This window comes from Myotis brandtii, unplaced genomic scaffold (assembly GCF_000412655.1).
Source record: "Myotis brandtii unplaced genomic scaffold, ASM41265v1 scaffold150, whole genome shotgun sequence".
NCBI classification, from domain to species: Eukaryota; Metazoa; Chordata; class Mammalia; order Chiroptera; family Vespertilionidae; genus Myotis; species Myotis brandtii.
Window position 1 is genome coordinate 117,217 of NW_005355411.1, and position 13,587 is coordinate 130,803.

At 43.7% G+C, this 13,587-nt stretch overlaps 1 protein-coding gene across 1 annotated transcript in view; it reads right to left on the bottom strand.

Moving 5' to 3' along the window:
* LOC106725258 (zinc finger protein 587-like) overlaps positions 1-12,975 on the bottom strand; it is a 30,586-nt gene extending 17,611 nt beyond the window's left edge. The window contains exons 1-3 of the mRNA XM_014535753.1: positions 12,499-12,975; positions 11,789-11,915; positions 3,369-3,644 (exon numbers count right to left, since the gene is read on the bottom strand). Of these exons, the coding sequence (XP_014391239.1) occupies positions 3,369-3,644; positions 11,789-11,915; positions 12,499-12,531 (436 nt within the window). The 5' untranslated portion in view covers positions 12,532-12,975. The remainder of the gene's footprint in view (positions 1-3,368; positions 3,645-11,788; positions 11,916-12,498) is intronic.
* Between the last annotated feature and the right edge of the window lie 612 nt (positions 12,976-13,587).

A 13,587-nucleotide genomic window follows, 5' to 3' on the forward strand; every position in this document is an offset into this window, starting at 1 on the left:
TTTTTAGGTGTCCTATAGGGACCAGTGGCTCAGCCTCCCCAATTACCTGAGGTGGACACTCTTGGTGCACCCCTTTATGGGCTTTTTGCACAGTCCTGTTGTAGTTAAGCCTGGTTTGTTGTAGGTATCACTGGGAGGAATTGACCTCCAGGCCAATTGGCTGTGAGAATCAGCTGTGTCTGCAGTGGGAGAACTTCTGTTCTGGAGACACCCTTCTGGGGCAAGACTTGCTTCAGTGGGGCTTTGGTGCTCACTGAGTCTCCCCCCTGAGTGTGTCCCTTATGGATCTCTAAGGAGGTGCAAATTTAGCCTCTGCCCAAGGCTACCCAGCAGGAGGAATGGAGAGATCTGCAAATTCCTCTTCTTTGATTGGGGTTTGGAGGTACCTAGATGAGGCCCAGCTGTGAAGTAATACAAGGTGCTGTGGGGTCATGGGCCTTCTTTTAGAAGTTCCGAGTCTCTCTGACCCAGGTGCAGATTGTTAATTAATTTTCAGATTGCAAAGGGCCAGGCCTTTCATATGCAAAAGTCTCTATGCACAGCTTGGGTGGGGTGGGGTCTCAGGGGATCAACAGGGCAGAGCAAACAGCTATGGCTGATCCTCTCCTCAGCCCTGCCCTAAGAGGCCCCGGGTCTCAGTGTCTCGGTAATCGCTGCAAGCACCTCTGAGAGAAAGCCACCCTCGAGTTCTGACCGATGCCAGACAGTCCAGTTTCTTCTCCCTGTAGTCTGGATCCCCAGAGACTCACCCGAAACTGGAGTTCAGAGCATTCTGGAGCTTGAGACTCCCTCCTGATTGAAAAAGACGACCGTGTCCTCATTTGCCAGCCCTTTCCCTGTGCGCCTCCGAACCTCCGCACTTCCGCACCTCCTCTGTGTGGGGAACTGATATAGGGTTAAGCCTCGGACTGACCTGTTAGGAAAGTCACAAACAAGTCCCAGCTTAGAGGGCACAGTCCTATTAGGATAATTAGACTTAAACTTATAACACTCCCTAGATCTTATCTGGGAAGCTAAAAGGCTGAGGGAAGTGCAGGAGTTTCTCCCTGTATGAGTCTGGATCCCCAGAGACTCACCCGAAACTGGAGTTCAGAGCATTCTGGAGCTTGAGACTTCCTCCTGATTGAAAAAGACAACCATGTCCTCATTTGCCAGCCCTTTCCATGTGCGCCTCTGAACCTCCACACTTCCGCACCTCCTCTGTGTGGGGAACTGATATAGGGTTAAACCTCAGACTGACCTGTTAGGAAAGTCACAAACAAGTCCCAGCTTAGAGGGCACAGTCCTCTTAGGATAATTAGACTTAAACTTATAACACTCCCTAGATCTTATCTGGGAAGCTAAAAGGCTGAGGGAAGTGCAGGAAGTGTAACTATGGTCAAAACAAGTGAAACTCACAAGAACAGTGTAACTATGGTAACCACTACCTTGTTTACCTCTGACTATAAAATGGTTGGTGCGACCTGAGCACCGGTGGAACTCCTTCCTCTTGAGTTGGACTTACCCACCTGGCCCCCCAATATTCCCAAATTATCTCTTGTCTTTTCTCTTTCATTTGTGTGCAGCTCCTCTTCCAGATCCTGAACCCTGAACCACGCGGGATATGGAGGGAAACATTTATAACATATGGTGCCCGAACAGGGACTTGTTTGTGACTTTGCCAACAGGTCAGTCCGAGGCTTAACACTATGTCGGTTCCCCACACCTCTGAGTCTCAGTGTGCTTGTCTCTTTCCTTCTAGTTGTAGAATTTCCACTTAGCCAGACTTCCTGTGGTTCTGGATGATGTCCATTTTGTCTTACAGTTGCATTTTTTAAGTGGTTGTGCGATGCAGCAATTTCTAGTGTTTGCCTATGCCGCCATCTTGGTTTCTTCCCACTTATTTTCTTATCCAATTTTTAAAGCCTAACTAAGAAACTACATGTCGCCCTAACCAGTTTGGCTCAGTGGACAGAGTGTCAGCCTGCAGACTGAAGGGTCCCAGGTTCGATTCCGGTCAAGGGCATGTACCTTGGTTGCGGGCACATACCCAGTAGGGAGTGTGCAGGAGGCAGCTCAATTGATGTTTCTCTCTCATCGATGTTTCTAACTCTCTATCCCTCTCCCTTCCTCTCTGTAAAAAAATCAATAAACTATATTTTTAAAAAAAGAAATTACATGTCCTACACATCTAAGAACTTTTCACATTTGGACTTTTTTGTGCAGAGTTAAAGTACAAATTAGACTGAGAGATATCTCACATCAATTGCACTCGTAACCACTTTCTCCAGTGTGAGCTCTCTGATGATATTGAAGATGGCTTCTAGTTGTAAAAGTTTCTCCACATTCACTGCATTTATAAGGCTGTTCTCTAGTGTGAACCCTCTCATGACGACGAAGGGCACTACTCCAGGTAAAAGATTTCCCACATTCACTGCATTTATAAGGCTTTGCTCCAGTGTGAACTATCTGATGATTACGAAGCGTACTACTCCAGGTAAAAGATTTGCCACATTCACTGCATTTATAAGGCTTTTCTCCAGTGTGAACTCTCTGATGACGACAGAGGATATCTTTCAAGGTAAAAGATTTCCCACATTCTCTGCATTGATAAGGCTTCTCTCCTGTGTGAACTCTCTGATGATAATGGAGAAGAGTGCTCCTTGTAAAAGACTTACCACATTCACTGCATTTAAAAGGCTTTTCTCCTGTGTGAAACATCCTATGACAATGAAGCGCAGTGCTACTGGTAAAAGATTTTCCACATTCACTGCATTTATAAGGCTTTTCTCCTGTGTGAACTCTCTGATGATATTGGAGACCAAAGGACCTTGTAAAAGATTTCCCACATTCATTGCACTTAAAAGGCTTTTCTCCTGTATGAACTCTCTGATGATTATGTAGGTGGGTGTTAGTTGTATAAGTTTTCCCACAGTCATTGCATTGATAAGGCTTTTCTCCAGTGTGAATTCTCTGATGACTACGAAGGCTGGTGTTAGTGGTATAAGTTTTCCCACATTCACTGCATTGATAAGGCTTTTCTCCTCTGTGAATTCTCTGATGATAATGAAGGCGTGAGTTTTTTGTAAAAGATTTCCCACATTCAGAGCACACAAAACATCGACTTGCAGCATGGACACCCTTTTCCTGAATAAACATGTTGTTGTAACTAATGTCTTTCTTACATTCTTTTCTGGCGTAACAATTTTTTCTCCTTTGAAACATCATCCCACGGGTTGAAATAGCATTTGTACTGTCACTAGTCTGAGGAGCCTTTAGGTGGAGATGTCCTGACCCAGTAAGGACACCCTGCCCAACCTCTCCATAGGTTAAACAATTCTGGGACACATTGAAACTGCAGCTGTTTGAAAGTGAGATGCTGTCCACACCTCTAATGAAAGTCTTCTCTCTCACATGCCATTGGTGAAATTTTACACTGAAGTAAAACCATTTTGCACATGCCCCACACCTCAACAGTATCTGTCTATGTTGTGTTCCCTGCAGCTCCAGCACGTAGAAAATGTTTCCCAAGACGAGCCCACAACTCTCACACGGGTGGCTCTTCTGGGAAGACAAGGCTACCTTGGGATTCCTTGCCTGTGACACTCTAACAGAAACCTTCTGTTCCGTCGGTGCCTCCACATGCTCTGCTCCACAGCAGCAACCTGAACAAAAGGAAAAGCTGGTGAGGTACATGTTGACCTTATAAAAACAGAACATCTTCAACACGAATGATTAACTGTTCTGACAAGGCATGATTCCTTAGAAAGATTTTCAAAATGAGTGAGTAAGACACAGAGGAAATTGCTGTTATAAATAACGTGGACCAAAAAGTCAGTAGATGATGAAAATCTCACCAAGAGAGGGACAGAAGCTCAGCATAAGATACAAAGAAAACAGGAAGACTCTACTCATTGTTCCCGCACAAACGGTTTCCTTTAAGACCTTACATTCTGACCATGTGAGTCTGTATGGAATAATTTCAAGTTGCTCGAAGACATAAAAATTAATTGTATTAGAGCACAGGATATACAATGTCAATATATTAACATGTGTGCTCTCCAAGGTGCTACAGGCATAGACTAACATTGGCTTGCAGTAAAGAGAGACCTGTCAAAGAAGCAGAGGTGTAAAGTCCAGAGAGGTTAAAGGTATCGTGAGCTGGGAATCTGAGTAAAAATGATCACTATTAGAATTGAATAGTTGGCAAAGCATCAACAATAAGCACCAACAAGCATAATTGGGTAAGGAATGGGCAACTGTAACAAATCACTGGCTTTCTAGCTATGACTGTAAAAAAGGCTGGCCATGAATTCTTCCCCAATGACCCTTCACCAAGGCAAGACCACCTGTGTGACCACTGTGTCATTCATAAAGTCTCCCATTATTCTTCTGTGATGCACAAATGTTTCTTCCCATTAAATCCCATTTGAGCCATTGCATGGGATAAATGATGCAATCTTCAAAAAAAGAGAAAAGTTGGATGGTTAACACTATGGTCAACGAACGACACATGAGATCTCAGACAAAAGACCTATGTGAGTGACATGAAAAAGATGACAGGAAAAGACATATGGGCATCTCCCCCATCCCAGTATAAGTGTTATCCATGAAAGAAGACCCCATAGGAAGTGGTCAACGAAGGACACATGAGATCTCAGACAAAAGACCTGTGAGTGACATGAAAAAGATGACAGGATCAGACATATGGGCATCTCCCCCATCCAAGTATAAGTGTTATCCATGAAAGAAGACCCCATAGGAAATGGGGATAAGAGTACGATGAAGAAAAACAGTATTACAGACAAAAACAGAGGAGAAGTGTACACAAAGAATGACTGGAAAGACTGTGGAAACAAACATATTTGAAGATACCTACACTCAAAAGAAGGGTCAGAGTTACCTCCAGCAGCCATTGTGCTTCCGCTATCATTGACCATACTGGCCTGTTCTTCAAAAAATACTGGAAATTTTTATGTTTATAAACCACAAAATGCCTTGGCCAATATGGCTCAGTAGGTTGGAGCATCATCCTATGTACTAAAGGGTGGAGTATTCAATTCCCAAGTCAAGGCACATATCAGTATATGGGTTCCATTTCCAGTTATCTTGTGTGGAGAAGGGAACTGATTGATGTTTCTCCCTCACATTGATGTTTCTCTCTCACATTGATCTTTCTCTCTCTCTCTCTCTCTGTCTCTCTCTCTCTCTGTCTCTCTCTCCCCCTCCCTTACCTCCCCCCTCTCTCTTGAGCCATCTCTCTTCCACTCTTTCTGAACCCAATAATAAATAAATAGAAAAGAATATCAAGGTAGCCAAACACAAAACAGAACTCCAAGAAGTCTAGAGACAAAGTCAATAAAAAGACAACCTATCAAAAATCATGTATAAAATTCATAAAATGCATTTCTACAAAGAAATTTTATAGGGATAAATGCCTGCATTATAAAAATAGACCCGAAAACACCTAACCTGCCATCTCAGGAATCTAGGCACAAAACAAGCAAGTAAATCCAAAGGTTGCAAAGGAAGGAAACAATAATGATTTGAACAAGCATCAATAAAAGGGAGATATGACAAAATAAAGAATATCTAACAGGTACTTTTCTAAAACCTAGAAAATTGGCAAACCTTAAGCTAGACTAAAGCAAAAAAACAAAAACAAGCCTCAAATAAATGAAAAAAGAAATGAAAAATAAGACATTATACCTGACACTATGAACCACAAAGCATCATAAGAGATGCTGATGTTAGCAGATGACATGACCCTCCACAGAGAAATTTGTCAAGATCCCATATGAGCTTCTGAAATTAATAAACAAATTCAGAGCCCTGGCCATGTAGCTCAGCTATTGAGTATGTGGTCCCGAGGCACCATGGTTGTGGGTTTGACACCCATCATGTAGGGGACAGGAAATAAATGCTTAGATGTGTAGAACAGCAGGTCAATGTTTCCCTCTCTTTCTCTGTCTTCCTACCTGTCTCGAAAATCAATACATAAAGGCTGTGCCGTACAGTTCAGTGATTGCGTATCAACCCATTACCTAGGAGGCAAAAATTCTATTTCTTGTTAGGGGATATGCACAGGTTGCCAGCCCAATCTCCAGTGTGCAGGAAGCAGCTGATCAATGAGTCTCTCTCATTATTCATGTTTCAATTGCCCTCCTTGTCTTCTTCTCTGAAATAGATCAAATAAATAAATAAAGACACATGTGGGAGGCAACCAATTGATGTCTCTCTCTCTCTTTCTCTCTCTCTCCCTCTCTCTCTCTCTCTCCCTCTCCTCACTCTTCAGTAAGAACTACGGGCTGTAAAATTCAGTGCGAAATGGGGCTCAGGGACACAGAGGCTACAGGAGACCCAGCTGCTCCTCTTACAATGTCCACACCACAAACTGAACTTAGAAGCTCCCGATTCATCTGACCCTCCTGGGCCTGGAGAGCCTGTGGGGGAGGAGCGAATGAAGACACATACTAGGAGACACTGGACTGACTGGTATCAGGGTGGGAAATCGGGGGTGGCTTTCTCCCAGACAAAGTGCTCTCAGAGATCATTACACCTATGCTGGGACATACCGGGTTGCACAGCTCACTGACAACCATTTCGGTTTGCTCCGCCCTGGTGATTTCCTGAGGTATCACCTCATCCAATATACAAGCACATACAAGCTGTGTGCAGCAGCTTTTGTATATGCATGGCCTGTCCTTCCTCAGGCGAAAATCTGTCAAACAAGTTGCAGTTGGGTCAGGGAACCCCAAATCTATCAACAAAAGTCCCAAGATGAAGCACCAGCACTAGCCTTCCTTCCTTCACAGCTGGGCCTCATCAGGGCACTTGCAAACCTGATAGAAAGAAGGGAATCCGGAGGTCTCTCTTAGATCCTGGTAGGTGGCTCCAGGCAGTGGCTGACTTTATACCTCCCTGGAGACCCAAGAGCCAGTGTACCCAGTGGTCAGGGTCATACCATAGCAGCTTACAACTCTTCACATCCATAAGCGACACACCCAAGGGGCAGAGTCACTGAGCACCAAAGCCCCACTGAAGCAAGTCCTGCTCCATAAGGGTGTCTCCTGCACAGCAGCTCTCCCACTAGGTTGCAATGGCCTTGATAGATGCTAAAATCCTCAACAAAATTCTGGCAAATCGGATCCAGAATTACACGAGCCAGCATGGCCATGGCATACTCAGCCCCAGGGCGCCTTATGTGCCATGCCGGCTCAGCATGGCTCAGTGACCCTGATTGGGGGTGGTGAAAGGCTTAGAAAAGACAGACAAGAGAATGAAAGCTGGGTCTAAGTGGGAAGCTGCTCCGGATGGAGAGACAGCGCCAGCACCCACAAGCTGTGTCTTTATTTTATAGCAGATGTCATGGGGCAAAGTAAGGGTGTGATCAAGATGTTTACAACATTCTCGTGGGTTTCAATCCTACTCATCTACATGCACCTGAACTATATCACTCAGGCACGTGGGGCCACGTGTTCGGAACATAGGTTCAAGCTTAAAACTATAGGTATTGGCTGTAATTGTGCCGGGAAAGCTCTGCCCTCCAAGCTGGAACTTGCACGTGGCAATGAGAGGACTGTGCCCTGTCATTAGTCCAAGGCTTGAACCTGTCCAAAACACGGTAGCCGCGCCCCAATTCGAATAGCAAAAAAACCTTAGTGAAAACAAAGCTGATGGCATCACACTTCCTGACTTGAATTTATTACAAAGAGAAAGCAAGCCAACAGTGTGTTGGTGGAGAAACACAGACACATATATCAACAGAACAGAAAACACAGAAATAAACCCAGGCACATACTTTCAAGTCATCTTTGTCAAAGCTGCAAGACACAGAAGAAGAGAAAGATAGTTTCTTCAATGATAGGTGCTGGGAAAAATTAATATTCATATGTAACACAACAATACTGGACACCACTGATAAAATGTAACTCAACCTGCATGAGAGAATTAAATGTCACCGCTAAAACGTAAAACTCCTCAGGACAACCTAGAGAGTAAGTTTTGGGGTTTGTTTTGGACAGAATTTTCTGAATGTGACACCAAATACCAGACAAAATAGAAAACATAAACAGCCCAGATTGCAACAAATAAAGAAAGACTTCTTCACAGAACAGCATTAAACAAAATGAAATGAAAGGAAATCTAGAGAACAGAAGAAAATACTTGCAAATCCTATGAAGGAATCGCTTGGAGAGATTGTGCATTCAGTTCTGATCAGCACAATAAAGCGAATATTTCGATATAGACAGAAATTCATACAAATAGGTAGAGTTCCCAGGGAATAATAAAGGTTTGTAATACCATAGTGCAGGCAAATAACAATGCAATGATTCTGTATCAAAAGCAAACTCTAATGAACATCATTAAAAATACTTTATTGCTAAGCACTAGTAACAATCATCTGAGCTTGCTAGAAACATGATGGCACTAGACATGCTGAACCCAGGGTTGCCATAAACATGGATTTGGTAGAAGCGGAGGTGTGAGGGAGCAATATCTGCAAAGCGCAATTAAGCACATGCAAAAATATGTCTTCCTCTATATCATAAGCAATTAATATATAACATATACAAGGTAGTCAAAAGAATGTTTAACCAAAATATACAGGTCCCCGGGGGTACATTTATACCATGGAATACTATGCAGCAGTAAAAATGAAGCCTCCCTTCCCCTTTTACACAGCATGGAGGGACCTGGAGAGCATCCTGCTAAGTGAAATAAGTCAACAGAGAAATAACACTTCACCTCACTCATATATGTAATCTAAGTAACAAAAAAAAACAATGTTGAATGGAGTAAATTCAGAGTGTGGAATTCAGAATTCGGAATCTCAGAAGGGAAGGCGGGGGAGGATATAAAAAAAAGAAAGAAAAAACATCCTTCCCTGTGGAGTATGCACACACTCACAAACAATAAAAACAAAGTCACCTGAGACTTGAGCATTTACTTCTGTTCTCGGAAAGCAGTGGGAAAGCTCTACCTTGGTGGGTTCTGGGTCTGCTCTAAATTTGTGTTTATAAATCTGTCTTCCGTCAGTTGTGTCACTGGAAATGCTGATACCCCTCCATGTAAAGTTCTCCTGCTTCACACGAGTGGATTGCTTTTGGTTTTGTTGTAAGAAATGTCCAAACCTGTGGAGAATTTTTCTCAGTTTATTTGACCCAAGCCTGTGACATTGCCAGGAAGCAAGAAGAAAACACACTGAGGTGGGAGAATGGCAGTTTTGCACCTTCTTTATACATTAGAGTCTAAGGAGAAGACATAAGGGGGTTATATGAAATGCACTGGTGATAAATTAAGGGAGAGAGTTAAGGAGGGAAATCTCTGGGATTGGATAAAAAGTTAAAAAAAATAGACATAAACTTCTTTTTACATGTTATAGAATAGTTAACACTTCATATGTAATACAATAACTATAATAATTGGGGCTCTGTGGTTTGCTGTGTTGGGAGATTGTGCCCTTAAGATTCTGTAAAACGGAAATTTCTCTGAAAATCCACAGGTATGTTATCCCAGATGCAAAAACACAATAGCCAGGCTCAATCAGCTACAAATCGTCCTTTGCAAAACAAAACAAAACAAAAAACAAGGTTAGGACATAACTACCCCTATGGCTTACTTTTGCTTAGAAAGTTTTAACTTCAAGCCATGTTATATGGTTACTTTTGGCCTCTGAGTTCCTAAGATTGGCCATGGCATGCCAGGATCCCTGAGCTTACTAGGTTTAGTATGTGCTGTCATTGTTTTCCAAACTGGGGAGTTAGAACTTGTTGGTTTAGCCCTAACCAGTTTGGCTCAGTGAATAGAGCAGTGGCCTGTGGACTGAAGGGTCCCAGGTTCAATTCCAGGCAAGGGCATATATCTTGGTTGTGGGTATATCTCCAATAGGGGGTGTGCAGGAGGCAGCTGATTCATGTTTCTAATTCTATATCCCTTTCCCTTCCTTTCTGTAAGAAATCAATAAGGTAAAAAATAAAATTAAAAAAGAACTTATCAGTTGAGGAGAAAAATTAATGAGTGCTTTATTTCCTGGCTAATGCATTGTTCACATCCTCCTTAACAGAATGCCCCCATATTGCTGGTGTTCCTTTATTTGGACTCCTAGACATAGTTAAGCTTCAGGTCAATAAATCCTTGGGATCTAAATGTGGTAGAGGTATTTGTAAGGAAAAGAAAAAGGTCTTTCTTTTTTCTTTACAGTGGTCTTTCATAATTAATGAGAAGCACCTGCTAATTCAGTGGTTCTCAACCTTGGCTGCACATCAGAATCACCTGGGAATCTTTTTAAAATCCTGATTTCTGGGCCTCATCATTAGTAACAAAGAAACGGAATTTCTGGAGGATGAGGCCCAGAAATCAGGATTTTAAAAAGATTCCCAGGTGATTCTAATGTACAGCCAAGGTTGAGAACCATTGTCTTAGGACAATAATGGCGAACCTTTTGAGCTAGCCGTGTCAGCATTTTGAAAAACCCGAACTTAACTCTGGTGCCCTGTCAGATATAGGAATTTTTTGATATTTGCAACCAGAGTAAAACAAAGACTTATATTTTTGATATTTATTTTATATATATATATATACATACATCATCAACAGAAGAGAACAGAAAACACAGAAGTAAATCCAGCACATACTTTCAAGTACTCTTTGTCAAAACGGCAACACAGAGAAGAAGGGAAAGATAGTTTCTTCAATGAATGGAGCTGCTGAAAATCAATACTCACATGGAAACACAACAATACTGGACACCACTGATAAAATATAACACAACCTGCGTAACAGAATTGAATATCAGCGCTAAAACTTAAAATGCCTCAGGACATCCTAGAGAAAAAGTGTTGGAGATTTGTTATGACATGATTTTCTAAATGTGACACCAACCACAAGACAAAAAAGAAAACACACACAGTCCAGACTGCAACAAATAAAGAAAAAAGCTTCTTCACAGCACAACGGGAATAAACAACATGAAATGAAAGGAAATCTAGAGAACAGAAGAAAATACTTGCAAATCCTATGAAGGAATCGCTTGGAGAGATTGTGGATTCAGTTCTGATCAGCACAAAAAAGTGAATATTGAGATATGGATAGAAATTCACACAAATAGTTGGAGTTCCCAGGGAATAATAAAGTTATGTTAATACTATACTGGAGGCTAATAACAATGCAATGACTTGTGTGAAAACCAAACTCGATATAACTTCATTAAAAATACTTTATTGCTAAGCACTAGTAACAAGCATCTGAGCTTGCTAGAAACATGGTGGCACTAGACCTGCTGAAGGCAGGGTTGCGTAAAAACATGGACTTTGTAGAAAAGCGGGGGTGGGGGAGCAATATCTGCATCTGCAAAACGAAATTAAACACATGCAAGAATGTGCTCCTGGGTGTCATAATCAATGAATATATAATATAAACAAGGTGGTCAAAGAATGTTTAACCAAAAAATACAGTTATTAAGCAGGATAAGTATAGAAAGAATTCTTCAAAAACAATGTACAAGTGACAAACAGGAATATAGAAAATGCTTTCCTCACTGATCAAGGTGGAATCCCTTAGGCTTCCTGTAACACTACCAACCACAAGTCCTTGCCTGTGAATTTAGTGCAGCGGGGAGTATTGGGACTTCAGGAATAGAAGGGAGCAGTGGAAACAGACCAACCCTCCCCAGGACAGCAACTATCCAGGAAATTGGAAAATCAAGCAGTACCACAGTCTACCTGGGAGGACAGAGCACACCCTGGGGGATGGGGCCTGGGAAATCGCAAAGCCAAGTCCAGGTCACTGGCGAGAGTGAGGGTCTTACCCAGGGAGGATAGAAGTTCAAAGTTCTCCAGCATCACATTCAGGTACAGCTGTCTCTGACCCTCATCAAGGAGGCTCCATTCCTCCCTGGAGAAGTACAGGGCAATGTCCTCAAAGGTCACGCCAACCTGTCACAATGGAGACAATTGAAAGCAGAGCTGCCATCCTACTCCTTACACACCTTCCGCACCTTCAACCTCTTCCAGGCCCCTGGTTACTGTGGATACCAGGCCCTAATGCCAGTGCAGGCTGCTCTCATCACAGTCCAATTACTCACTGTGATTGCCCTCAGCAGAGCAGCCTGATTGGGTGGGAAGGATTGGGGAGGGCAGGGGAGCAAGCAATGCCTTTTAAGGTCTGGGCGATGTAGTGTAGAGAGCTTGTAGTCCAGCCGGATCCAGGTCCACCCAAGGCCCCTGATGGACTCACAGCCGGGAAAGCCCCAAATGAGTCTGTGACGTCCTCCCTGCAGCCTCTGATCTTTCCGTCAATACTCACAGCCCACATCCTCAGGGACCTTCAGATGCAAGTCACCCCCGTACTCTCTGCCCTGCACTTGCTGTGTCCTCAGAAGCCACAACACTCCTCTCTCCCCTCCACCTTCCTCACGGTCCTCCACGCGGGACTGAGCTGCAGGACGGGACAGCCGCCCTCCCCAGGCTGTGGTGTCTGTGTGAGGAGGCGGTGAGGGCCTGGGGGACTCGAACTCACCTCAGACTGTCTCCTCAGCGGGGGCGCCGCCATTGCACTCTGGGGGGTGAGCGGAGCGGAAGCGGCGGGAGTTGAACCTGCTGCAGGAATGGCGGTCCCTGACCCGGCCCTGGCGTGTGTTCGTGTGGCGACTCGGAGCTTCAACCCACGTGGGAGCTGTGAGCACCACTGGAAGCTCCGACCATGGGCTGTGTGACGGGGAGCACCACTCTGTGGCCTACTTCACGGGAGTGCGGACACCGAAAACCTCACCGCCTGACCAAAAACCTGAGAAGAGGAAATCCAGCCACAAGGACTCCCGATCCCGCCCTAAAGAAGCGGCCAAACAGAAATGCCTTCTCTGACCCTCCATTGGCTCAGCCTGATGCCACTCCATGCGTGGCCTTCTGGGTAATGTAGTTTCTAAGCTCCAAGGCCAGGATCCAGTATCTCTCAGTTGACTCTAAGACTGGATTTAGGGGCAAATAGCCCAAGAACACACCACGTATATTAAGTATCCTTGAGCGAGGTGATTTCGGGGCAAGATTGTTTCTCCTGCACCTGCGTGGCTTCCTTTAGCTGCGAGTTATACATATATTTGTTCAGGACTTGCTCTTTCTGAATGGCAGGCATTGTTTCTTCATTCAAGACTTTTGGCACGTGTCTCCCTCCGGCCATATGTGTCTAGAGGAGGTTGTTCAAGTCCCTAAATGCCTTAACCTGTCTCCATTGAATCCATTATACAAAGTTAAGGTCACAAAACAGACGCTAGTACTTAAGGGCATCTGCTTCTGATGGCATCCAGTGTCAGCTCTGCCTGGGCTGCAGTGTGGATAAGATGGTCAAGAAATATATGAAAAGATGCTTAACGTCACAGATCACCAGAGAGATGGAAATTAAAGCAACAATTACCTGTCACCTCACCGCTTTCACAATTTCTGCCATCAACAAATGAACAAAAAACAAGTGCTGGGGAGGATGTGGAAAAAAGGGAACCCTAGTACACTACTGATGCGAATGCAAACTGGTGTAGCCATTATGAAAATCAGTAGACTTTCCTCAAAAAATTTAGTATGGAACTTCCATTTGATCCAGTGATTCCACTTCTAG